Source organism: Andrographis paniculata, unplaced genomic scaffold (genome assembly GCF_009805555.1).
Source record: "Andrographis paniculata isolate CXL003 unplaced genomic scaffold, ASM980555v1 Contig57END, whole genome shotgun sequence".
Taxonomy (NCBI): domain Eukaryota; kingdom Viridiplantae; phylum Streptophyta; class Magnoliopsida; order Lamiales; family Acanthaceae; genus Andrographis; species Andrographis paniculata.
In genome coordinates this window covers 361,644-383,199 of record NW_026137592.1, presented here as the reverse complement: position 1 = coordinate 383,199, position 21,556 = coordinate 361,644, and the positions used below count along the sequence as shown (strand labels likewise).

Sequence of the window (21,556 nt, the reverse complement as noted above, 5' to 3'; positions counted from 1 at the left end):
TATATTTATTAAAAAAAAAAAAAAGGTATAAGGAAGAGGAAAAAGTGGAAAGGCAAGACGCGTGGCGCGCAATCGAGGGTGACAGCGTGAGGAAAGCACTAAATATGGAGGGCAGCAGAATCGTATGGCACTTTAATTTGTTACATCTTTCGGTCCGTTACCATTTCCCTCTAAAGCAACGCCCACTCGCACTTCCAGCATTTCTTCTGTTTTCGCCCTTCTATAAACACACACGTCTTTGCACTATTAATAATTAATTAATTAATTAATTAATAAACACTATTAATCAACACCCGTTGACCCTATCTGAATTCCTAGGATTTTGTGGCTACTAAAATTATCTCGTCGAATGATATTTTGTCTTTTTGTAGAAACACATTATTATTAATTGGCAAAAGTTAGGTTGAATTACAATTAAAATTACATTTACATTTACATTTACAACTATAATTACATCAAACTTGGAGGCGCCATGGCTTTCTTGTGATCCAATAGTATCTAGACACGTGTCGTCACAATGGACGATCGAAATTCTCCCTACCATAGATGGGATGATAACTTTTTTTTTTAATTTTTATATATATATATATATATATACATGTATTTAACGATTATGAAATTGGTCGTTTGGTATTTGTCGAAATTTTAGAAATCAATCATTTTTTTTTTATTAATTTTTTGTAAATAATAATTATTACTATTATTATAATGTTTTCGTTTAGCATTTAAACTTGGCATTAAATATATAGTAATATTAATTCAATAATCACATTAAATAGATATATGAATCAGAATAATCTACCATATTTAGTGCTTGTAAATATTATAATTAATTGTTGGGTAAACCATAATTTAAGACTGTTCTAATTGAGAGTTTTCTTAACTTTTTAGTTTACAACTCTAGCTCAACAAAAGTATATCAATTTTTTTTTTTTAATAAAATAGCAAATTAAACAACTATTTCCATGCAAAATTTAACTAAACACAACTATGTTCAATAATATTTGGTAAAATCCATTGGGCTGCATTACAAGTTCATTTGGGCTAACTAGGCTTTTTTATGTAGGCCCAATTACCTTAATGGGCCTTTTACAGATCACGTTTATAAATTAGCTTCAATTTAGTTTCATTTTGGACTAATTATATTCATTGAACATGTATTTATTTGGGTTAGTCCATTTTATACTATTTTTATTTTTCTATATTATGAAATTTTTTCAATTTTCATCAAGTATATGCATATATTTACAAAATATCTTATTTAATATTTAAATCTAAATAAAAAGGGCAAAGTGACACACTTGTATTTTTGTCATTTCTATTTTATAGTATGCAACGTATAATAGAAATACTTTTTAATCTAATATTTATTATGCATTTTAAAATTAACAATACTCTCTCCATCCACTTTTAATCTATCAAATTTTTATGTTTTTCACTCAAATTTTAGAATTTAGTATTTTATAAGTAAGTAGTACTATAAAATGATAAGAAAAGAAAAAAGAAAAACCCTCTACACTTATTTATTTTTTAATGATATATTTTTTTGTTGTAATATTATGTAAAAATGTATTAGTTTTTATTGAAAATTGCAGCTAATTAATATGAAGTATAGATAATGCAATTCTGGCAGGGGATAAATAATGTAATAAATTACTGGCCACAAAGAAATATACACAATACATTATTTAATTTGAACATATGTGCGAGGAATAAGTGTCATGATGATGAAATTTGAGAAAAAGAGGCATTTTTATAATTAAGACAACAGAAACAAATGATAATGTTAAGCCACATGGCCACTAATGTGCGACGTCTGTCTTCACTCAATTCATCCTTCTTGGCTCTGCTCTATCTGTCCATTTTATTTAATTATTCTTGAACTGGATTGGATTATATATAATAATTTGTTTTAAAAAAATACTCTTATTAGCAGCACTTCATAGTATGCTTCTTTTTTATTAATCTATAACTTTATAAAATATCAGTTATTAGTGGGTTTTGATTAATAATTAAAGTCAAATAAGAATATATATTATGGTAATTTAAATAATTAAGGGCAAAGTTGAATGAGTGGTTAGTGCATGGGGTGTCCCATTGCATGTCCTTATATTGCCTCACAACCACTCCCGCTATTTATTTATTATTTATTTATTATTATTATTGTTTCAGCATTTGTTCCATAATTAATGAAATTTACACTTGATACCCGCTTCAACTATTTATTTCCCATTTTGTCCCTTCTTTATCACAACCTTTTCTTTTCCGCAGCATACTTTGTCGTACTGATGTCATTTTCACTGTTTCTTTCTTATTTCACCTTTAAAAAAACATAAAAGGCTGACTAGTCTTTTCTTTTCATATAAATATTTTTTTATTTTTTTATATTTTAAGTATTAAATTTAATACTACTATATAATATTTCTTCATTAATATTTAACATTTACGTCCCAAGTCCCATATATATATATATATGTATATATACGAAAGAAGAAATTAAGTTTAGAGTTCATGGTCGTAGGTGTAATGGCCAGTCCAATTCTCCGACGATCTTCCCCAAATAATGGCGATCTGCAAAACCCTAATCCCCAAATTCCGACGGCGCCTCTCAGATTCAGAGGAATTCCATTTTCCTGGGAGCAAATCCCTGGAATCCCTAAGCACCAAACCCTAATTAGCTCCCACAAGAACAAAACCCGATACTCCGGCGCCGGCGACGGCCATCTCCTCCCACTGCTGCCGCCGCCGGCGGGAAGCTCCATCACCAAGAAAACTCTCCGGCAGGAAGAGAAGCTCGCCGGCAGCAGGGTTCAGACAGACCCCTTTCTCGCAGCCCTGGTGGCGTGCTCCAACGACGACCGCCGCGATCCCGGCGGCGGCGGATCGAATTCGAAGATCACGAGGAGCTTGAGCGACAGGCTGGTGTTCAAGAACATGTCCGCCGCCGTTTCTTGCAAGAGCAACTGCGCCGTCGCAGAATCTGTTGTTTATCTTCCAAGACATCCAACCCCACATTATCTTCTCCATCGTCGTCCTCGATGAATCAATTAGTGATCCAGAAAAAATTACCTCGAATAAATCGGTACGATGATTCATCATTCATGCCAGATAAGTGTTTTTAATCTTTCTGCATATATATGTTCTGCGTCGTTAGAAATTGAATTTCGATTTGTCTGAATCTGGACCGTCCATCCTCTGCGCACTGTAAATTATATCAACGGTGTAGATTTCCCGGGACTCCCCAGGAATTGTAGTGTCGTCATGGAGAACAAAAACAACCTGTCATTAATCAATCATGCAGTGGTAAATATAAAATTTAGATTTCTGTTCGAATATAATTGCAGTACTAATAGGTACAAAAAGGTTGTGTTTTTATTAATTTTTTAATGAAGTTTTGAGAGATTTAAAATTGCAAGATCTGTCTTTCGTGTATGTATGTGTAATATATGTAAGAATTGTGTTCTTGGAACTACACTCTTGTGTGCATTTAGGACATGTGAGTGTATTTGGAAGTATATGGGCAACATGATTCTTGGGAGCTCCTTGGACCTGAGCACCGAGAGATACTTCCACCCGTTCCACGACTTCCGTGGCTGGTCTTGTATGGAGTTGATTGTTCTGGTGTTGGGCTCCTGGACCTTTTACTAGTCACGCCGAGTTAATTTATTTTATTATTAATTAATAGTTTATATAATGTGACTGGTAATCCTGCGTGTATGTTTGTGTGGGAATATTAGGTATAAATTATTACGGATCTTATGGTGAACAGGTCTATCTTAATAATTTTGGTTCTATTGATTCTATTCTTTATGTGTAATTATTAAATAAAATTTATATTGTTCGATTATTTATAATCAATTCGTGAAATTACATTATCAGTATAATGTTGGGATTTACTGATTTTATTTTTTCAAATTATCAATTACAATATCGTATACAATATGATGTGATTTCATATATATATTCCAATTAATTAATTTCGATTATTTGATTAATTATTGTATTCTATATGTAAATTATTTCTGAAATTTCTGGTTGTATTTATTACATACATACATATATATATATATATATATTGAATTATTGAATTGATGAGGTAGGCTCCCAAATCAAATCCAATCCAATCAAATCAAATAAATAATAGTGAATGAATGTTGTATTGGAATCATAATGCTGGAATTAAACTAAGTAATAATTTAGAGGACCATTTTTCATTATTATGAGGCTGACAAAAACAGCTAAAATTTTATAAATTCACACACACATACAGAATATTTTGAAGTGGGCACCTTAAATATAAAAATCAAAATTTCATCGATTAAGGAAGATTTTCATAATTGATGTGCAATATATATATATATATATATATGGTTGTTATTTAATTTAGAGGTCTTAAAGTTTTACCCCTTTAATTTACAATATATATAGATATGATTGTTACATGTTAATTAAATTTATGTTTGCCGACATAATTCATTCATGCAAGAAGAACATATATAATTTGTGAATTGTGGAAATTATATATTATTTATTACAGCGACGTGCATGCATGCAAAAATGTTGTTTTCTGTCAGGACCATAATTTCTTGGAGTGGTTAGGACTTAGGGTTTTTTATTTATTCAATTTTATTATTCTATCTCAGTTTCACACAATAAAGTTATATATATATCTCAATGTGTGTGTGTTTAATTGTGAAAAGATATACATATTTAATTTGTTAGAAAGATGTTGCATGAGGTAATTAATTAAATATTTAAATGCATATGTAGGTGTATATGTCGAATCATGACTTTATTAGCAATTAATCCAAGATTTTACATTTCACCAACTATTCGTATACATGTAATAAATGTTTCTCCTAACTGCAAGGTGTATATGGCCAAATATATATAAGAAATTATTGAATCTAGTTAATATATATATATATATATACACTATTTCCTCATTCACCAATTTCATATATATTTTCACCATATATGCAACTTTTGCAATTTCAGTTGAAATATAATACTTTATTTTAACTCATAAAATATTATATTCAAATAAATAAATTAATAAAACAAAACTCTAAGAAAAATATATTCCCATTATATATAACGCTAATTAAATCATTTTATCATTTTTATTTTTTTAAACATAGCATGCCAAAGTATTAAGTTTCTATGGTTCTTATGGATGCCTACGTAGTAGAGAGTAGAGTCTATTTATCTTGGAAACCTGAATTTGTTTGGTTTGAATTTTGACCGTTTTATTTGATTTTTTTTATATAAATAATAAAGTATTTACGACGACTATATAACAACAATATAGAAAAAAATAATCAGTAAGAATGTGTTTAGTTTTTATTTGAAATCAAAATTAATATAAATATTTTGCTCGTATAGTTTCTAATAAAATAGTACATTATTATTCTCACAAAATAGTATATGTTATTATTTAACCCAAACAAAAATAATGAGAGTTTAAATTCAATATATATATATATATATACTAATATAAATAAATCACTAATAATAATAATGATGATTATAGACTTTAGCGACAGTGCCAACATTATAGCATGTGTCCAATTTCATTTTCTCCAACACAAGTTATTAAATAAATTGACTTTAACTAGCATTAACTATACACTTTGCAGCAGGTGTTTGTTTCTTTTGGGATATATATTTTGGGTTTGAATTTTGAATTTTGAATTTTGGTTTAAATAATAATTTATTTTGGTATTTTATGAAAAAAATATGTTTTTATTGAAAAATTGAATAGTAACATAAAAATCAATATGTATTATAAAAGTGTGTCGGTGCTGTGTATCGTAGCTATGTATAAAATTTATGACTTCTCTTTGGCAAGAAATGAATACTAGAATAATCACGAACAAAGTAATAAATGAGGGCTTGAAAAGCCAAACATCAAACATATATTTATTATTTAATTTGGTATAATAAACTAGAATATTATAATTTCAATAAAAATTTATGGATTCCTTTACTTGTTATATTCTTTCTTATAATATTGACACTATATTGGTAGTCGGTAAAAAGTAAGGATAAATGATTTGTTTGCTCTTGTGTCTAATATTGTCCCACATTACTTAATGTGTGGGAACTTTCCTAATATACAAGGGTGAAGGCCACTCCACCTAAAACCCAATTGGTTTTAAATTGGAACCCCGGATCCCCGTCTTAACATGGTATAAGAGCTATGGTGCCCATATTGAGTTTGAATTCTGTATGAATTTTCGAGATTATCATCTCGATGGGGGAGTGTTGAATATTGTTCCACATTGCTAAATGTGTGGGAACTCCCCTAATATATAAGGGTGAAGAGTCACTCCACCTATCACCGATTGGTTTTAGGTTAGATGCTCGAATCCCTTCTTAACACCTTGTGAGTATATTAGTTGTAAAAAATAATGACAATTGTATAATAATAATAAAAAATTAGAAATAGTTTTAAACAATTAGTAATTGTGATGTATAAGACTATATAGCATCTGCTGTATATCCTTTTAAAAATTATGGTTTCATACGATGTTTTAAACGAAAAATACATAATAATAATTTTGAAAAAAAAAAAATGGATACCAAAACCATAATAATAATTAAGTAAAGACTTAACAAAAGCTAACTAACTCAAATAAACGCTGAATTTGTAGAGAAAAAAAAATAAAATAAAATTCTAACAGTATTATTTGTCTGCATTAAATACTTCAACAATCTTATTTATATCTTGCGAAGAAATTTTGCATTCTGCAATTGACCACCTAGTACAATGTAATGAATGCTATCATTTCAATATTTCCTTATGATTGGTTCAGATTTGGGCTTCATGTTAGGCCCAACAAATAGGCTTCCATTTTCTCAAGGCCCAAACTAACATATCTGGGTTTACCCATATTAACTATTTGGAGCCCAATAAGAACCTAATAGGCCCAATTGATGAATGTTAATTTTGCATCCATGAGTCTTAAAAAGATGGCATTTTTGCTAGTGTGTGTTTATTTTGCATTTTTAAAAGTGTTTAATAGTTTATTTTATTTTATTTTTTAAACAATATCATATTAACAATTAATTTACTTAAAAAGGTCTCTTACTTATTAACCGTTGAAGTAATAAGAGTTGTTTTTGGTCTTTAAAAATCTCTACTAATGTAGTGGTGGTATCTATCTTCTCCATTGTTATATAAGTAAGTGAAATTTTATTTTTGGAATTATTATTGACCGACATATATTAAAAAGAGACAATTTTATTTATAAAAAAATGATGGCCCATAATATTAAAAAAATGGGTTTCTTCTCCATATAAAAAACCAACCCACAAGACACTCTATATGATAAATGCCAATTGTAATATGTATGGATTAGGCCACCCACTTCAGATTTATTTTTACTATAGAATATTCAAAACTGCAATTATTTTATTTTATTTTATTTTAAATTACCAGCCAAACGATTGAAATAATGTCACATCAACTAGCAATCATGTGATTTTAAAATAATCCTTCGTGATTGAATGGAAGATAAAAATTTGAGCATATTCCCAAATTTCTTTCAAACCCATTATTAAAAAACTTTTGTCAAAGAAATAAGTTTAATGTTTTATATTTATAATTTCTATCCAAATAGATTCCTTCAACGTTATCGCATAATACCCACAAAAAACAAAAAAATAAAAAAAATAATTAAAGAAGGAGCTGGAGTGCCATAAATGGCAAAATAACTTTGGATTGCTCCAAATTTCTTGAGCCTCTCAGAAACCGATAAAGAATTACCAAAGATTAAGGGCAGTAATCGAAAAGACCTAGAAAGGACCATCACAGGATCAGAGCCCAGCATGGAAGCTGATGTTTCGATTATTTTCTAGATGATTATTTGCCAAAATTTGTGTGAGGGTTGTTTCTTTGAAGGAAAAGCGAGAAGGGTGGGGGGAAGAGGGAAAAGGGTTTCTTTCGAGATCCGCGAAAAAAGTTGGGATATTTTATGATTTTTCGCTTTTGTTGTTTTAATTTTTGTTTGATGGTTGATTGAGATGTGGATTCTCTGGGTATTTCTCTTTTGGTTTTACTGTTTAAAGGGTGATTTCACAGCTTTGGGCAATGTGGTTTTGATGGCCAGAAATACTACTTTATCGTTCGAAGCTATCGAAGCTACTTTTGGTGAGTTGAATAAATCCTAATCTAAGGCCCCCTTCCCCTCCCCCTCCGATCCTTCTCTCTTCTCGAGTTTAATTGGGATATATTTCTTTTGAATTAGGGTTTTGTGGATTTTTCCTTGATTCAATCATTACTTGTGGCTATTCTTGTCTAAGCATTTGGATTAGAAGTTTTCCTTACCTTTTCTTGAATTTTGATTTTCTGCTTTCATGATTTCTCTGTTTTTAGTTAATTGAACAGACAATTTAATTCGAATGATGTTTTTTCTTTTAAGATTTCTGTTTGGTTAAGTATTTTGGTGGATAGGTTAAATCTTTATCTGCTACTGAAATGAAATGTCTTTGTTCATACATTCTTGTGGATGATTGAGCCTAATTATCAGTTTAGAATTGGACTGTGATTTGCTGTTCTAAACATGAGTAATTCTTTACCTTTTGTTTATCTGTGGCCATGATTGAGAAATGTTTATTGTTGTTGGTGTTGTAATGTTTGAAATGTTGGAAGAGTTTAGCTTTCTTCTTAGGATTAGTAGGCAATCGAATGTGGTGTATTTTCATAGCAAGTTTAGGATGTGATTCTGTTGCTGACCATTTTCAGCTCCATCGATTAAACCGGCTGGGATCCATGGGATATTATACGTTGCGAAGCCTTTGAATGCATGCTCGCCGCTAACGAACACAGTTGTTCCAAGACTGAACGACTCGAGGTCTCCTTTTGCGCTGATTATTAGGGGTGGTTGTAGCTTTGAAAATAAAATCAGACAAGCTCAGTCTGCGGGATTTGAAGCAGCCATTGTGTATGACAATGAGTACGGGGATTTGGTGGCAAGTATGTCTTTTCTTTATCATTGTATATGTAAACGTGCTTGTGTAGCGCAGCTAGGTTATTGTAATGAATGATGATCCTTCTTTTTTGGTAATAATGCAGTGGCTGGAAATTCTCCGGGTATAAAGATAAGTGCGCTGTTTGTTTCCAAGACTTCTGGCGAAACGTTGGCGAAATATGCCGGTGCTGATGATATGGCGGTTTGGATATACCCGAGCAGTGAAAACACAGCGTGGTCTATCATGGCGATTTCGTTCATTTCATTGTTGGCAATGTCTGCGGTTCTGGCGACATGTTTCTTTGTCCGAAGGCATCGGATTAGAAGAGATCAGCCTCAAGCTCCACGTGTTCGTGAATTCCATGGGATGGGCAGTCGGCTGGTGAAAGCAATGCCGAGCCTCATTTTCACTAAAGTTCTCGACGAGAGGTGCACTTCGACGACCTGCGCTATCTGCCTTGAAGATTATATTATCGGCGACAAACTTAGAATGCTACCTTGTTGCCACAGTAAGCGCTCCCGATCTCTTCATTTTCAGTGATATCGTTCTACGGTTTTGAGTATTTTATGCTGTGTTCGTCCAGGATTTCATGCCGTTTGCGTCGATGCCTGGCTGACGACGTGGCGAACATTCTGTCCTGTCTGCAAGCGCGATGCGCGAACCAGCAACGGCGAACCGCCGGCGTCAGAATCCACACCGTTGCTCTCATCGAACCCATCGTCCGTCACGTCCTCTTCAATTCTAGCATCTTTCCGATCCTCTCCGTCGACGTCATCCGCGATGCAGATCGGGCCTCCTCACTCTGGGCATAGCCAACATTCTCTCCATTATCCGCAGCCTGCCAGCCGGAGCTCTCTCAGTCTTCTCAATGGGTCGTCGCAAATGTCTCATTTCGTTTCTCCGCACTCGCTCGGGTACCCTTCGCTGTCGCCGCTCAATTCAAGATACTTGTCGCCGTACATTCCGAGCCCAAGCAATGCCTCGTCGGGCTACCTCGGATCTTCAAGCCGCCAGGCGAATGCGCTCCATTACAGCGAATCTGCTGCAAGCCTTCGAACAGCCCACGGGATGCTGCATTACAGTGAATCCGCCGCAAGCCTTCGCCATGTCAACGGGATGCATTACAGCGAGTCGGCTGCAAGTCTCCGGCAGGCGAACATGCTGCATAATAGCGAATCGGCCGCAAGCTTTTCGCCGTATGCCTCTGGACATTCTCTTCCAGGTTGTTAGTTAAGAAGCTATAGCTTGTTCTGCCTCTATATATACATATTTGTCTGTTTTAGCTTTTACTCCGTTGTGATGACTGGAAATTTTGTTTGATTGATTTACTACTAATTGGATTTTCTTCTTGATGTTTTCCAATGACCTGTGAACCCCAAAAAAGACAGCAGCAAGAACTGATTTTGTATATGTACCAAAGAGACAATAAATTCCTCCTTCATAAGAATTATTAGTAAGGAAGCATAGGACAATCTAAATATCATAAAAGAAAGATGATATGATGACACAATAGATTAGTGTAACTACATAATAGACATACTAGAGCGTGCTATGGAATGTTTCTTTGGCTGTGCATTAGCCCAGATGATGAACTTAAATTAAATCATGAAATTAATCCTCCTTCAAAGCATCCCGACGGGTTTCCGATGAGCTGGAGGGGCTCGTCTCATCACCGGGTTCGCGACTGCCGACAGTAAGAGGCTCCTCTTTGGATATTGACATGATCAGCATTATCACCAACACGACAAAGAAGAAAATAAGACCAATCTGTACTCCAATCTGTGATTTTATAAAATCCATAAGTGATGGACCGGAGATTCGTTTCTTTATCACGTTTCCAGATCTATAGCCTTCAAGGAATCTTGAGATCTGGTTGCCGATATCAGTAGAGTTCATGCTTTCCGAGCCGATAACCTGCTCAAAATGCATCATTGGCGAGCAAATACATAATGTGTCATTTATCAAGACATAACAAGTATTATTACTTACAGTGTAATACTCCTCGGCGCCATTCCATACAACCATCATCGGAAGTGGGGTTTTCTTATTTACTGCAAACGACTCAACAAAATCTTCCCATTGCTTCAACCCGGCGTAACCAAATATTAAGTCACGATTCGCAGAAGCAGCAGATTTCAAAGTTTTTATTAATTCCTTGGAGTTCTCCTCTGCTTCATCGCTCAAGATTGTCACCACGACTTTTCTATCGTCATCTTTGACCAGCTTCAGTGAATCTTCAGTTATGGGCAACACCAATGGAAGCAGACTCTGTTTTATGTAATCTTCAAGAAACTTCTCTGCAATTCACAGCAACAAAAGTAATGCTAGGAAGTAACACACACACACATACATATGCAGAGGACAAGCACTTAAAGATCAAATCTACACTAACAGAAAGATATTATGAGGAAAAACAACTAACCTTCAAATGGCCCGTAAAAAATACTCTGTTCATGGTACACGGGATGAGTGGCAACCAAAGCAGGCTCCTTATCGAAATCATAGAAGGACATCATATTGTCTGAGAAATCCTTAGCAACCGAAAACCATGCCTTTTTCTTATACTTGGCAGCCAAATTTGATATCACTGACTCATTTAAGCCAAAGCCTATAAATATAGGAAAATCTGACCCTGACTCTTCGACAAAGTTTTTAATAGCAGCATCAGAATCAAGAATAGCAACATCAGGGGCAACGATTTTTGCCAAGGAGCGAACAAGTAAATCAGCTTTCCTCGGTCCATAATATTCTGTAGCCACTCCATGCATGAAAATCTTTAGGGTAGGGTATCCACTGCATCAAATTGTGCATATGTTGTAAGTACCTTTCCATGATTTATTATGTCAATAACTTTCCTTGTCTGAAAGACTGAAACAATAACCAAACTTCAGACATCAGACAGCTAAGACCGCTATTAATACAGGGATGAGGTAACATACTCAATTTCATGCTTTGAAGCAAGCTTTTTATACTTGTCGGCATTCACCTTCGCTACAACTATAGGCTGCTTCAATCCCGCTAGTACAGGGGCAGCTTTATCTAACTGCAACAAGAAATTTAAAATTGTTGGTCTAATGGAATCAAGAAATTAAGACATGAAACTCCTGAACATGCTCAAACCCTGGGCATTTCTAGAAGATGGAATCCAGCAAAGTATATAGTTTTTAAAGACTTTCAAGAGAATAATTGTAACCATTACATTGAATCAATTGCCGTGATTATCAGGTCTGATGATAAGTATATACTTTGTAACCAAAAATCTAAGCTTCCAAGAAACAAACTACAGTTGTTTGATCCTAGCATATTCAAACTGATTAAAACACTTTCTCCATTTGTATAAATTGCCCCAACATCACAGTCAATTCCTAATCTTGCAACAACGATGCTCATACCAACTTAGATCTAATCAACCATGCCAAGCATAGATCTTTAGCAGCATTAGAGACTTGGAATGCTATAAAAAACAAGTATAGAATCAAACCATCTATTTCCCTTATTTACAAAGTCAAATTCCAACTTTCACAGTTAATAAAACTATGACTTTCACATCAAATCTTTTCCACGGACTACAAGAAATCACCAGAAACGCGTGCAGTTTCAAAACAGAAACAAATAACCATCACTAAGGAAGATTTAACAAAACCTCAGGCGCGAGACGCTTGCAGTGACCGCACCAAGGAGCGTAAAAATCGACGAAAAGATAATCAAATTTCGAAATTGCGGTGTCGAAATTGGAATCGTCGAGTTCCAATACGCTTCCATCCAACTTGAACTGGTTTTCCGATCCCGAGATCCGTGGAGAAAGTAACACCAGCGGCAACAACAAAACTAAAATCTGGGGCATAACTATCGACCGGAAGCACGAAGAAACGGCCATAATATCAATCCCAGCAATGAATTTTTCCTCTGTCCGGGCTTTATACATCGCCACTCAGTTTTTTGACGAGCCTCTGTTCTAAATTCCAAATTTCAAATATATACATACCTACATATGCATATATCAGTCTTCATACTTCCTATTTTATTCTATTTTCTAATTAACAATGGGGTAAACTGTTTTTTTCGGTATTAGTCCATAAGCGAAATTTTTTAGTTATTTTAGTTATCCGGTGCCGGAGGCGTAGCGTGGCTCGCCAGGTCAACGAAAGGTGGATTTTATTTTTAATTTTTATATATTTTTTTTTAATTTTATTTGATTTTTTTTAAATTTTTTTATTTGATCTAATTAAAAATAAATTTTTTAAAAAATATAAAATTCACATGTTCGTCAAATATGGCTGATCTGGCTGGACATGTGACTTCCGGTAAGCCACGGGGCGGTACTAGTTTACGACAGGCCACTTACTGTACTAAAATATAAGGGGATTAAAAAATAGTTTAAATTAATAATATTGATAAATAAAATTATACTTGATTTTAAAAAAAAAATAAGCATTTGGTGGAAAAAAAAAAACCTAAATTTATCACCAACTTTTGTATTCTCCTATGTATGTCCTCTTATTTTTATAAGTAAAATTCATTCTAGAAGAGTATTTAATTTTTATTTGGAACCATATAAAGTATAAACATTAGGTAAGTCTTGTTGCAAATAAAGTGCAGAATTAATGTTAGGTTATTGTTAGACAAAGTTAGATGTCAAAGTTAAAGAGATGACATGAAGTAGGGGCAAAAATGTAGATAAATGTTCAATATAAAAGTACATCTGTAATAATGTCTTGTTTATGGCAACTTTACAAAACATCATACAGAAGTTGCCAAGTAAGGAGGACTCTGGTGTAGTTTCCATCCACTTCATATAATAACCAAAGCACCATTCTGTGGTAAATCATTGAGATTAGGTTAGTTAAAATTTCTGTAATTAATTCCAGGAAAGATTGGAAGGAGCTGGAAGTTACATCATGTACTGTGAAATTGTCTGAGAACTTCAGTGGTGGCAGCAGCCATTCTGTCGAAAAGGCAGGTCGATTATGGCGCCGGCCTTCAGTATCTGAGGAACAAGGGAAAGGGTGTTTGTTAGATATCATCATATGCCTTCTGGAATGGAATGAAACAAGAAGGGTAGTTAAAAAAGTGTTCTTTGGTTCGAGTCGATTCGATTCAATTCAGTTCTGTTCATACCTGAAGGGCTGAGAAGAATTCTGTGCGAAACAAAGGACTGCATTGGCACAACAATTTCTCGGGTTTATTGAATTCGAAGAAGCTATTTCATAAAATTCTGCTCAACTGAGAGAAGATTTTAATACCTGCCATACAGATGGCATGTATTCGCGATGAACTCTGGAATCCAGCACCCTGTCGTCAGATCTTCTTCCCGAATTTCTGCGAGAACGAGTAACATTCAGATATATACATAAGACAGCAATTGCATCCAGCAACGAAGAACAAACACCAACTATGTTCATCCACCTTGTAAGATTATTCAAGAAGTGTTGGTGGCTGATGTATGTGCACAAAATATGTGAGAAAGGGGCAATAGCAGTGTTAACCTAATCGCCTTATTGGCTTGTTAAGGGGTGATCATGTTCATTCATGATGCTAGATTATTGTCGTGATGAAGATAGGTAATCTCTGTCACCAACCTCATCACTTCTGTTGCTGATTGTTTATCGTTGAATGCGACTGATTTGGTAGCTACAACGAGCAAGGGATGCACCAACATAATCTTCTGAATCTCCTGTACTACGCTTTCTGCCACAGTCTGAAGAGAAAGGCTCTTCCTGTTGATTAACTGGATAAGTTTCATGGAGATCTTCATTCTTGAAAGTCACCATACCCAAAAATAGTTCAAGAACAAGAAAGTCCCATTATCACCTGTCGGAGTTCCCTGTTGATGAATACGGTACAGCACGATCCATCCAGTAGAAGGCTCCAATGCTGTCATCGAAAGATTGCAAGCATTACCCAGATAAAGAATCAAGAATATCGAAACAAGAACGCTTTTTGGGTGTTGCTTATGATTCAGGTCATTTATGTTTCTTCAATGCATGTATATATCAAAGGATTCCCTTGCTACGTTCATTTCTCTTGTTTAGAATTCAATAATTATCCATTCATGCTGCACCTGCTCCGAATTCTACCCCAGAACAACATTTTTTCAGATTCAAACCAGAATATGGCATCGAATGAGTGTTATGAACATATCGTGTTCTTGAAACTACATACCTGTCTATCATAAGCATGTAAACAGCACCACTACCTTGCTTGTCCTTGTCCTGAAGCTGATTAGGTAATGTCTGCAACGACAGGAATGACACAGAATGGATGATGACTCATGAAATAAAAGGGAAACAGATTATTGATAGAGATCATCCAACCTTAAGAGTCGAAAGGAATTCATAGCTACTGTAACATCTTGTGTACAGAAAACGATTCATACATGCTGCAAACAAATCCTTGTCAAATTCATATTCAGGTTTCTCCAACCTGCTCTTCGTTCCTGACAGATAATCATTAATGGCAGTTGCAGAACATAATCACCAGATTAAGTAAAGCGAAAAATTGTACCAGTTGTCTCAGCAATCCGCCTCTCCAGTGCTCGTGAAAGACTGAAAACATCGAACCGACAGTCCAAATCAACAAACAGCACCGCGCGCTCCAGCCCTCCGTATTGCACACCTTTCCACTCTTTAGGCAGTATGCAGTTTATCGCCGCCTATAACGACGCAATTACTACATACATTAATCAATTTCTAACAGGAGAGAGTTTAAACAATGGTGATTAGCGTGTGCTAGCTAGTCGATTGTCCAATTTTCACCTGGATGAGAATTAGGGTTTTGGCAGAAGGAGAAGGGCCAACAATTTCGACTACGTTACCGACTCGGACGGGTAACCGGTGGATCGGCGGGGGCAAGACGACGAATGGCCGCTCCGTGAGAATTCTGACGAGTGCTTGTTGAGCTGTTTCATCGATTTTGATCCATGAAAATGCTGCCGCCATCCCTCCTTCCAATACAGATGCCCTTTTCAACTCTCAAATCATGAAGCTTCAGAAATGCTATATGAGAGATTATCCATCCAGATAATGCATATAATTGGGAGCTATTTTCAGAATTAAATGACCTACATCACTACACTGACTTGTTTGGGATCAAAGCCTACAAGAATCTCAGTTGCTTTCAAGCTACAAGCTTGCAGGTGATGTTATAGAAGTTGGGCAAATTCTTCCCAAAAGAAATTTGCAGTCAATAGAAGCAGATACAATGAGGAGCTTTTTTTTCAAGTATGCTTACACTTCAATGGCTCCTTCATAACAAGAAGAGGCTTTTCTAAGTTAATTGAAATGAGTTTGCAACATTTATTAGAGAACATATCTTGATTCTTGAAGTGTTTGCTAACTTTTACATATCTGTGAACTCCACAGCCAAACATTGATCACTGAATAGTGAAAACCGAAGAACATTTGTGCTCGTTTCCAGGCTGTTCAACAGAAATCAAACAAGGAAGAAGAAGAGCAAACAAGGAAAGCTACACTTGACTTTGTTATTCTTGCTTTGAACGGTTTGAGCTATGGCCGCCCTGCGTCATGCTGGCCTTTGCATCGGCAACAAACTTGGGATCCGGTTCGTGTTTGCCTGAAGGCTCCTTCAGGGCCATATAGATGTAGAATGCTATGACTACATTCACAGAAATGACGGCCACAATTCCGCTCCATAGTGTCCTCGCCTCAGCGGATAAGTCAGCAGAACCTGTTCAGTAGTACCAGAGAAGATCAACTATGCTGCTACCTATACTTCTCAAATGGTTAACAGACGAAAATGGCTTTGGGTTCAATGGATCATACTTACCTGGCAATAGTTTATGCTTGAATCCGTACAAAACAGCAAAAGGAGCTGCAAGCATGCACACGGATGCGATGAAAAACTTGTTTACAATGTCTGCCATAGCACCTCCAATCTACCTGTAGTTTACAACAAATCCCACAGAAGTTAAGCAGTTGCTGGTAAATGTAATGAATTTATTGGCGTTTCAGGCTAAGTTTTGCATTCATGGTTATCTTGCATACATATCCCTAGGGTGTTCTGTAATCATCAGCCTATACTATGCAACTTTTTTTTCTACTGTAAATATACTATTTTTTCCTCAGCTACAGCTTTAGTTCTTCAAAGCCGGAGTTCGAGAATGTCGATGAAGTTTGCAACATTAGGAAATGGAGCTGAAAGAAAGTTCGATCACCAAACTTCAGATGCTATCAGGTTGCAAATCATGGTACACAGGTTCATCAGCAATGGCATTCTTCTATAGGAAAATAAACAAACAGATAGTGTGCAACCCAACCAGAGAGATCATCTTCAAACATCATAGCCAAAGACCACATTTTTCCCTCATAAATCATGTTTAACAAAACATTCAACAGTTGTTTACCCGATCGAGATGCGAAAAACTTACTTGGTACCGAATGAGCACAGAATTTTCGCCCTTTCCTATGATCTCTCTCTTGGGTGAGTTTGCTGAAAAGGTATGAACCAGGAAATGCGACATATAAATCGCTATTGGGTATTCAAGAATCGCATTTTCATGCTGCGGGTCAGTAAGTTGACCAAAGATAAAAAATGAAATGGAAAAAGAAGCCCGAAACTACCGCCGGCTACGGACTGGCTTCGCCGCTGACCTAAAACCTTCTTTCTTTTGCACGAACCTCGAATTCTCCGGTTGAAATTGATTGTTTGCAGTGTTTTAGATCGATGAGATCGGATCGGATCGAATAAAACCCTTGAAGAAATCTAGGGCTTTAGACTCGAAGGGATCGGCCGATTTCTCGCGTTCGGTTTGTGATTTTGATTTATTCCCTAAGTTCTCGATTGATCTGTGTATTGCAGTCACTTTTCAATTCCTTGATCCCGAAATCTAAGTCGGGAATGGAGGCAAAGATTAAGAAGTTGAAGAGTCAAGTTAAAGAAGAGGAAAGTGATGATCTTGATAGGTTGAGCAGTCTGCCGGACAGCGTCCTGATTTATATACTGTCTTTTCTCGACACAGAGACTTCCATTAGAACATCGGTGCTGTCCAAGCGCTACAAACTTCTATGGACTTTGTCACAGAGTCTTGATTTCAAGCTGCCTTTATTTCGCTCCGATACTTTCGAGGCGTACGATGGCTATGCTTTTCCTCGAGTCAGTAATTGCCGCGCAGCATTCGAGGCATATGTAAACCGTGTTTTGCAGCTCAGGGAGCACAGCAATCTCGTAAGTTTCAGGCTTTCATTGCACAAGGATGTCAGCTTGGAATTCCTTCAGAATTGCATCGATTATGCTGCCCATCACAAGGTGCAGCATCTCAGGGTCCGAGGTTATGCCAAAAGGAAGCCTGTTACACTGCCAAATATGCTCTTGATGTCGACTTCCTTGGTAACTTTGAGCTTGAACAATGCTATCAATTATTGCATAGACCTGCCCAAGTCAATTTCCTTGCCCAACTTAAAGTTGTTGCGTCTCAAGAAGTTTGAATTCGCGGATGGAAATTATAATGGTGAATTGTTTACAGGGTGTCCCAAACTTGAGACATTGGTATTGAGCAAGTGTTGTATTAAGCCAAGGAATGAAATGAAAATATTGGAATTGAATTGTCTGAATCTCAAGAGTTTAGAGATTTGCTATTGGAGAAGCCCTTGGAGATGCTTTCACGAGCATCAGATCAATGTGAGAGCTCCCCAGCTTAATTACTTTTTCTACAAAGGACATCTTGCGAGGATGAATTTCAAGTATGGTTTGCTTTGTTTGGACAAAGCTTGTATTGATCTGTGTTACCCCACAGCATGTATTGCTGCAAATGCAATTGACAGAAAGCAAAGAACATCTGAAGTGTTTTTTGGCATGCTTCGTGATATAAACAATGTCAAGACCCTCTCCCTATCATCGAAGACAATTGAGGTATTCTTTGAAAAGTGATAGTTACTTTTCTTTTGGTTGCTGTTTCCACTATTACACATGCTCCAATGTTCTACATTCACAGGTTTTGTATGCTATTCCTGATTTACAAGAACGATTTCATACAATTTTTGAGAATTTGAGGCTCTTAAAGTTCACTGTGGAGCACAAGTATAGGGAGATGACTATGCCTATGGGGACTGTGGCAAGATCGTTGAAGAAGATTGTTTCTGACATGTTGGTATTCCATGGCTCGAAGGTATGGCTATATTTCAAACAAGTCTAACTAGTTTCAATAGTTTTCCTATCCCTAGGCACTAGTTTAAAATATGTCATATTATTATGTTATATGGTCCTTAAATATATATATATATATATATCATGTTCAGGAAGTTCTCAGTTCCATCAAATCCCACTTGGTTTTGACAAAAGATCATTACATGTACAACACTTTTATGGGATGGATGTTTATCCAACATAGCTTGTCACAGCCTATATTGCAAACTTGTGTTGTTGATGTTGTGATGTCCTGGTTTTAGTTTTTGGTGTGTAATAGTTATCTTTTAGGAAATATAAGTTGCTTAGAACCTTCAGGATGAGGATATGGTATGATATCTACCTGGAGCTCGATTAATGTTTGCTACTTCACACAAAATGAGAAAAGAAGACACAGAACCGAAAACTTCAATCTATCTTTGTATTGATTAATTTTTGCTATTTGCAGGAATTGAAACTTTCACCTGCTTGTTCCAATGTTAACTGCAAGAGCAGAGATCCCAGGCATATTACAATACCAAAAGATGTAATGGAGCTTTTGCTAGAAAGCTGCCCATCAGCCAAATTATTGAGCGTTGAATTACCCAAGGTAGATTTTCTTCAAGTGATAAAAACATATCTTTAGAAAGTAAATACTCAGTGACTGACACAAGTGATCATTCTTGTATTTTTAGGAATAACCTGTCCAAGAATGAGGCTAAGAAAAGGCATCATAAAACGAGTTGTGTTATCAATCAATGGTGGATGGCAAACAATTTAATAATTAATGTTTGGCACTGTTCATATAGTTTTTAGTATTGGTGCTTAGCATTTTAGATATTTGTCATTTATTTTTACATTCTATTCTCAGATCAATGTGTGTAGTTGTAACCATGTTCTACTTATGCCTTAGATTATGTGGCTGTTATAATGTGGATATATAAAATACTCTTCAAATATCGTGTAACATGAATCCTCCTCTCTTGCTCGCCGTGCTCCATTGCCTCTCTCCCTCCCCTTCTCTGTGAATACATTTGTACATATTCCAATAATTACAGGTTCGAAGTTCGAACAATTAGACAACATCATAGTTCTGGCTTTAATCTCGAGGACATACGTCTCGGAGCCATGGAGGGTCTCCTGAAGCAACTTTCTGATCTGCTCGATGGGATTACTTAACCATCAATACGCGTCTCCTGCGTCCAATCCAGGAGCTCATCCATGGTGGATCTACTGACACAACTCTGTAACCTGCATTTGAGTAAAGTTTTTGGGCACCATGGTCATCTTCATAAGCTCTAAGGGCGAGGTACTGAAAACCCCATATGGTAGAGAGCACATCACATGCTTTCAGTAATGTGGTGGCCGCTTTCTGTCTCCTGCAAGTTATTTAATTTTGCTTAGTTAGCTACTACATGATTTTACCTTTTTGTTTGTGGATATGATCAAATTCTGTTTTGAGGACTGAACCTGTATTTGGTTGAAACAGAAATTCCCGATACGTAGAGATACTCTTCTGCCCCTGGAAGGTGATGGAGAACAGAATCCTCCCTCTGGACTGTAACATCAACTACTCCAATAAGTTCTTTCTCTGATCCCTGAGGAGCATTTCTTGGTTCTGCCACCAAACAAGCATACCTGTCAGGGGGTGAGTTCCTTAACCTGTATATAAGCCCTGAAAGAACTTCAGCCTGCATGATGGTATTAATGAGCCGATGATTAGAGGCAGCAGTCATGTGGATTGTTCTATATTGTTTAAAAGAGCAAACAGAAACAGTAGCAGTAAAGACATGGCATTGTTTTGCAAGTGAATGTGAAGTGGGTTCAGGGAGCATTACAGCGGCAATTTTTCTGGTAATTGATTTTACCTTAAAGAATTGGAAGAACAAATCATCGAACAGGAACGCGGGCTCATAGAATGCCTCAGCTTGGACATCTGCCACTCTCCTCATTTCATCCAGCGTCTCCATCATCCTCCTCACTTGCCAATTTGCATCGCTGATCAGGTAACCAAACTGCAACTTCTTGTTTTCATACCATGTTCCATTCTGTTCTATATCTTTGTCAGCCCATCCGACTGTCTGATTGGAAGATGTTGATGTAGGAGAGCTGCAGCGATGCATGAGCCTTTTATTCCTTGGAAAACCTTTCCTTCGATCATTGAAGCACACATTGGAGGTCGTAATTCCCGAAGAACCAATGTAAGATTCTTTTACTCTCTCTAGCCCTTTAACAATTATGGAGTGGCCGCAATGAAAAAGGGCCATTACCACCTCAAGAAACACAACTTGATCGCATATGTTTTGATTCCCGAATCACAAGTAATGGGAATCCAATCATCATCAGTCTCGCATGCCTAGTTTTTCATATTATATGTGTTAATTTCATAAGCCACTCATCATTCATAGAGTATAGTTTCTTATTCGTGATGCAAATTGAGTCGAGATTTAGAGCCATTCAT

The 21,556-nt window shown here is 35.9% G+C and overlaps 7 protein-coding genes across 8 annotated transcripts; 3 read left to right on the top strand and 4 right to left on the bottom strand.

Annotated features, from left to right (window-relative positions):
* Window positions 1-2,462: 2,462 nt before the first annotated feature.
* Window positions 2,463-3,823, top strand: LOC127257292 (uncharacterized). Its single transcript, XM_051283670.1, has 2 exons — window positions 2,463-3,082; window positions 3,492-3,823. Exon 1 carries the CDS (start codon window positions 2,512-2,514, stop codon window positions 3,040-3,042), a length of 531 nt encoding a protein of 176 aa, XP_051139627.1. The 5' UTR covers window positions 2,463-2,511; the 3' UTR covers window positions 3,043-3,082; window positions 3,492-3,823.
* A 3,832-nt stretch (window positions 3,824-7,655) lies between these two features.
* Window positions 7,656-10,320, top strand: LOC127256945 (receptor homology region, transmembrane domain- and RING domain-containing protein 2-like). Its single transcript, XM_051283180.1, has 4 exons — window positions 7,656-8,155; window positions 8,750-8,980; window positions 9,080-9,484; window positions 9,560-10,320. Exons 1-4 carry the CDS (start codon window positions 8,029-8,031, stop codon window positions 10,204-10,206), a joined length of 1,410 nt encoding a protein of 469 aa, XP_051139137.1. The 5' UTR covers window positions 7,656-8,028; the 3' UTR covers window positions 10,207-10,320.
* Window positions 10,321-10,440: 120 nt separating this feature from the next.
* LOC127256947 (protein disulfide isomerase-like 5-2) lies at window positions 10,441-12,960 on the bottom strand. The gene is made up of 5 exons (XM_051283182.1): window positions 12,620-12,960; window positions 11,916-12,019; window positions 11,399-11,769; window positions 10,966-11,273; window positions 10,441-10,890 (listed from the first exon to the last, which is right to left on the bottom strand). Exons 1-5 carry the CDS (start codon window positions 12,899-12,901, stop codon window positions 10,588-10,590), a joined length of 1,368 nt encoding a protein of 455 aa, XP_051139139.1. The 5' UTR covers window positions 12,902-12,960; the 3' UTR covers window positions 10,441-10,587.
* Window positions 12,961-13,611: 651 nt separating this feature from the next.
* On the bottom strand, window positions 13,612-16,039 carry LOC127256949 (DNA repair protein XRCC2 homolog). Of its 2 annotated transcripts, none has more exons than XM_051283184.1 (10): window positions 15,732-16,039; window positions 15,481-15,628; window positions 15,291-15,412; window positions 15,139-15,209; window positions 14,788-14,850; window positions 14,556-14,693; window positions 14,220-14,295; window positions 14,095-14,131; window positions 13,872-13,963; window positions 13,612-13,791 (listed from the first exon to the last, which is right to left on the bottom strand). In XM_051283184.1, the coding sequence occupies exons 1-10, from the start codon at window positions 15,912-15,914 to the stop codon at window positions 13,768-13,770; spliced, it is 954 nt and encodes a 317-aa protein (XP_051139141.1). In that variant the 5' UTR covers window positions 15,915-16,039; the 3' UTR covers window positions 13,612-13,767. The 2 variants fall into 2 exon arrangements, with proteins under 2 accessions (XP_051139141.1, XP_051139142.1); XM_051283185.1 differs by having other exon boundaries at window positions 15,291-15,355.
* Window positions 16,040-16,270: 231 nt separating this feature from the next.
* Window positions 16,271-17,696, bottom strand: LOC127256953 (uncharacterized). The gene is made up of 4 exons (XM_051283189.1): window positions 17,556-17,696; window positions 17,363-17,424; window positions 16,762-16,874; window positions 16,271-16,662 (listed from the first exon to the last, which is right to left on the bottom strand). Exons 3-4 carry the CDS (start codon window positions 16,856-16,858, stop codon window positions 16,457-16,459), a joined length of 303 nt encoding a protein of 100 aa, XP_051139146.1. The 5' UTR covers window positions 16,859-16,874; window positions 17,363-17,424; window positions 17,556-17,696; the 3' UTR covers window positions 16,271-16,456.
* Window positions 17,697-17,832: 136 nt separating this feature from the next.
* Window positions 17,833-20,064, top strand: LOC127256948 (F-box/LRR-repeat protein At1g55660-like). Its single transcript, XM_051283183.1, has 4 exons — window positions 17,833-18,843; window positions 18,926-19,099; window positions 19,565-19,705; window positions 19,791-20,064. Exons 1-4 carry the CDS (start codon window positions 17,833-17,835, stop codon window positions 19,794-19,796), a joined length of 1,332 nt encoding a protein of 443 aa, XP_051139140.1. The 3' UTR covers window positions 19,797-20,064.
* Window positions 20,019-21,362, bottom strand: LOC127256950 (uncharacterized). Its single transcript, XM_051283186.1, has 3 exons — window positions 20,964-21,362; window positions 20,566-20,786; window positions 20,019-20,474 (listed from the first exon to the last, which is right to left on the bottom strand). The coding sequence occupies exons 1-3, from the start codon at window positions 21,360-21,362 to the stop codon at window positions 20,267-20,269; spliced, it is 828 nt and encodes a 275-aa protein (XP_051139143.1). The 3' UTR covers window positions 20,019-20,266.
* Window positions 21,363-21,556: the final 194 nt, after the last annotated feature.

Excerpts from the sequence above, each read along its gene's own strand:
- LOC127256945 (XM_051283180.1), top strand. The coding sequence starts at position 8,029 with ATGTGGATTCTCTGGGTATTTCTCTTTTGGTTTTACTGTTTAAAGGGT. Across the intron at positions 8,156-8,749 it reads AGCTATCGAAGCTACTTTTG|CTCCATCGATTAAACCGGCT; the intron begins GTGAGTTGAATA and ends GACCATTTTCAG. Across the intron at positions 8,981-9,079 it reads GTACGGGGATTTGGTGGCAA|TGGCTGGAAATTCTCCGGGT; the intron begins GTATGTCTTTTC and ends GTAATAATGCAG.
- LOC127256949 (XM_051283184.1), bottom strand. The coding sequence starts at position 15,914 with ATGGCGGCAGCATTTTCATGGATCAAAATCGATGAAACAGCTCAACAA. Across the intron at positions 14,296-14,555 it reads TCAGCAACAGAAGTGATGAG|AAATTCGGGAAGAAGATCTG; the intron begins GTTGGTGACAGA and ends TCGTTCTCGCAG. Across the intron at positions 13,964-14,094 it reads AATTCTTCTCAGCCCTTCAG|ATACTGAAGGCCGGCGCCAT; the intron begins GTATGAACAGAA and ends CTTGTTCCTCAG.
- LOC127256947 (XM_051283182.1), bottom strand. The coding sequence starts at position 12,901 with ATGTATAAAGCCCGGACAGAGGAAAAATTCATTGCTGGGATTGATATT. Across the intron at positions 11,770-11,915 it reads GCTTCAAAGCATGAAATTGA|TGGATACCCTACCCTAAAGA; the intron begins GTATGTTACCTC and ends AATTTGATGCAG. Across the intron at positions 11,274-11,398 it reads TTTTTACGGGCCATTTGAAG|AGAAGTTTCTTGAAGATTAC; the intron begins GTTAGTTGTTTT and ends TGTGAATTGCAG.
- LOC127256950 (XM_051283186.1), bottom strand. The coding sequence starts at position 21,362 with ATGGCCCTTTTTCATTGCGGCCACTCCATAATTGTTAAAGGGCTAGAG. Across the intron at positions 20,787-20,963 it reads TGTTCTTCCAATTCTTTAAG|GCTGAAGTTCTTTCAGGGCT; the intron begins GTAAAATCAATT and ends ACCATCATGCAG. Across the intron at positions 20,475-20,565 it reads TCTGTTTCAACCAAATACAG|GAGACAGAAAGCGGCCACCA; the intron begins GTTCAGTCCTCA and ends AATAACTTGCAG.
- LOC127256948 (XM_051283183.1), top strand. The coding sequence starts at position 17,833 with ATGGAGGCAAAGATTAAGAAGTTGAAGAGTCAAGTTAAAGAAGAGGAA. Across the intron at positions 18,844-18,925 it reads TATCATCGAAGACAATTGAG|GTTTTGTATGCTATTCCTGA; the intron begins GTATTCTTTGAA and ends CTACATTCACAG. Across the intron at positions 19,100-19,564 it reads TGGTATTCCATGGCTCGAAG|GAATTGAAACTTTCACCTGC; the intron begins GTATGGCTATAT and ends TGCTATTTGCAG.
- LOC127256953 (XM_051283189.1), bottom strand. The coding sequence starts at position 16,858 with ATGGCAGACATTGTAAACAAGTTTTTCATCGCATCCGTGTGCATGCTT. Across the intron at positions 16,663-16,761 it reads CAAGCATAAACTATTGCCAG|GTTCTGCTGACTTATCCGCT; the intron begins GTAAGTATGATC and ends ACTACTGAACAG.
- LOC127257292 (XM_051283670.1), top strand. The coding sequence starts at position 2,512 with ATGGTCGTAGGTGTAATGGCCAGTCCAATTCTCCGACGATCTTCCCCA.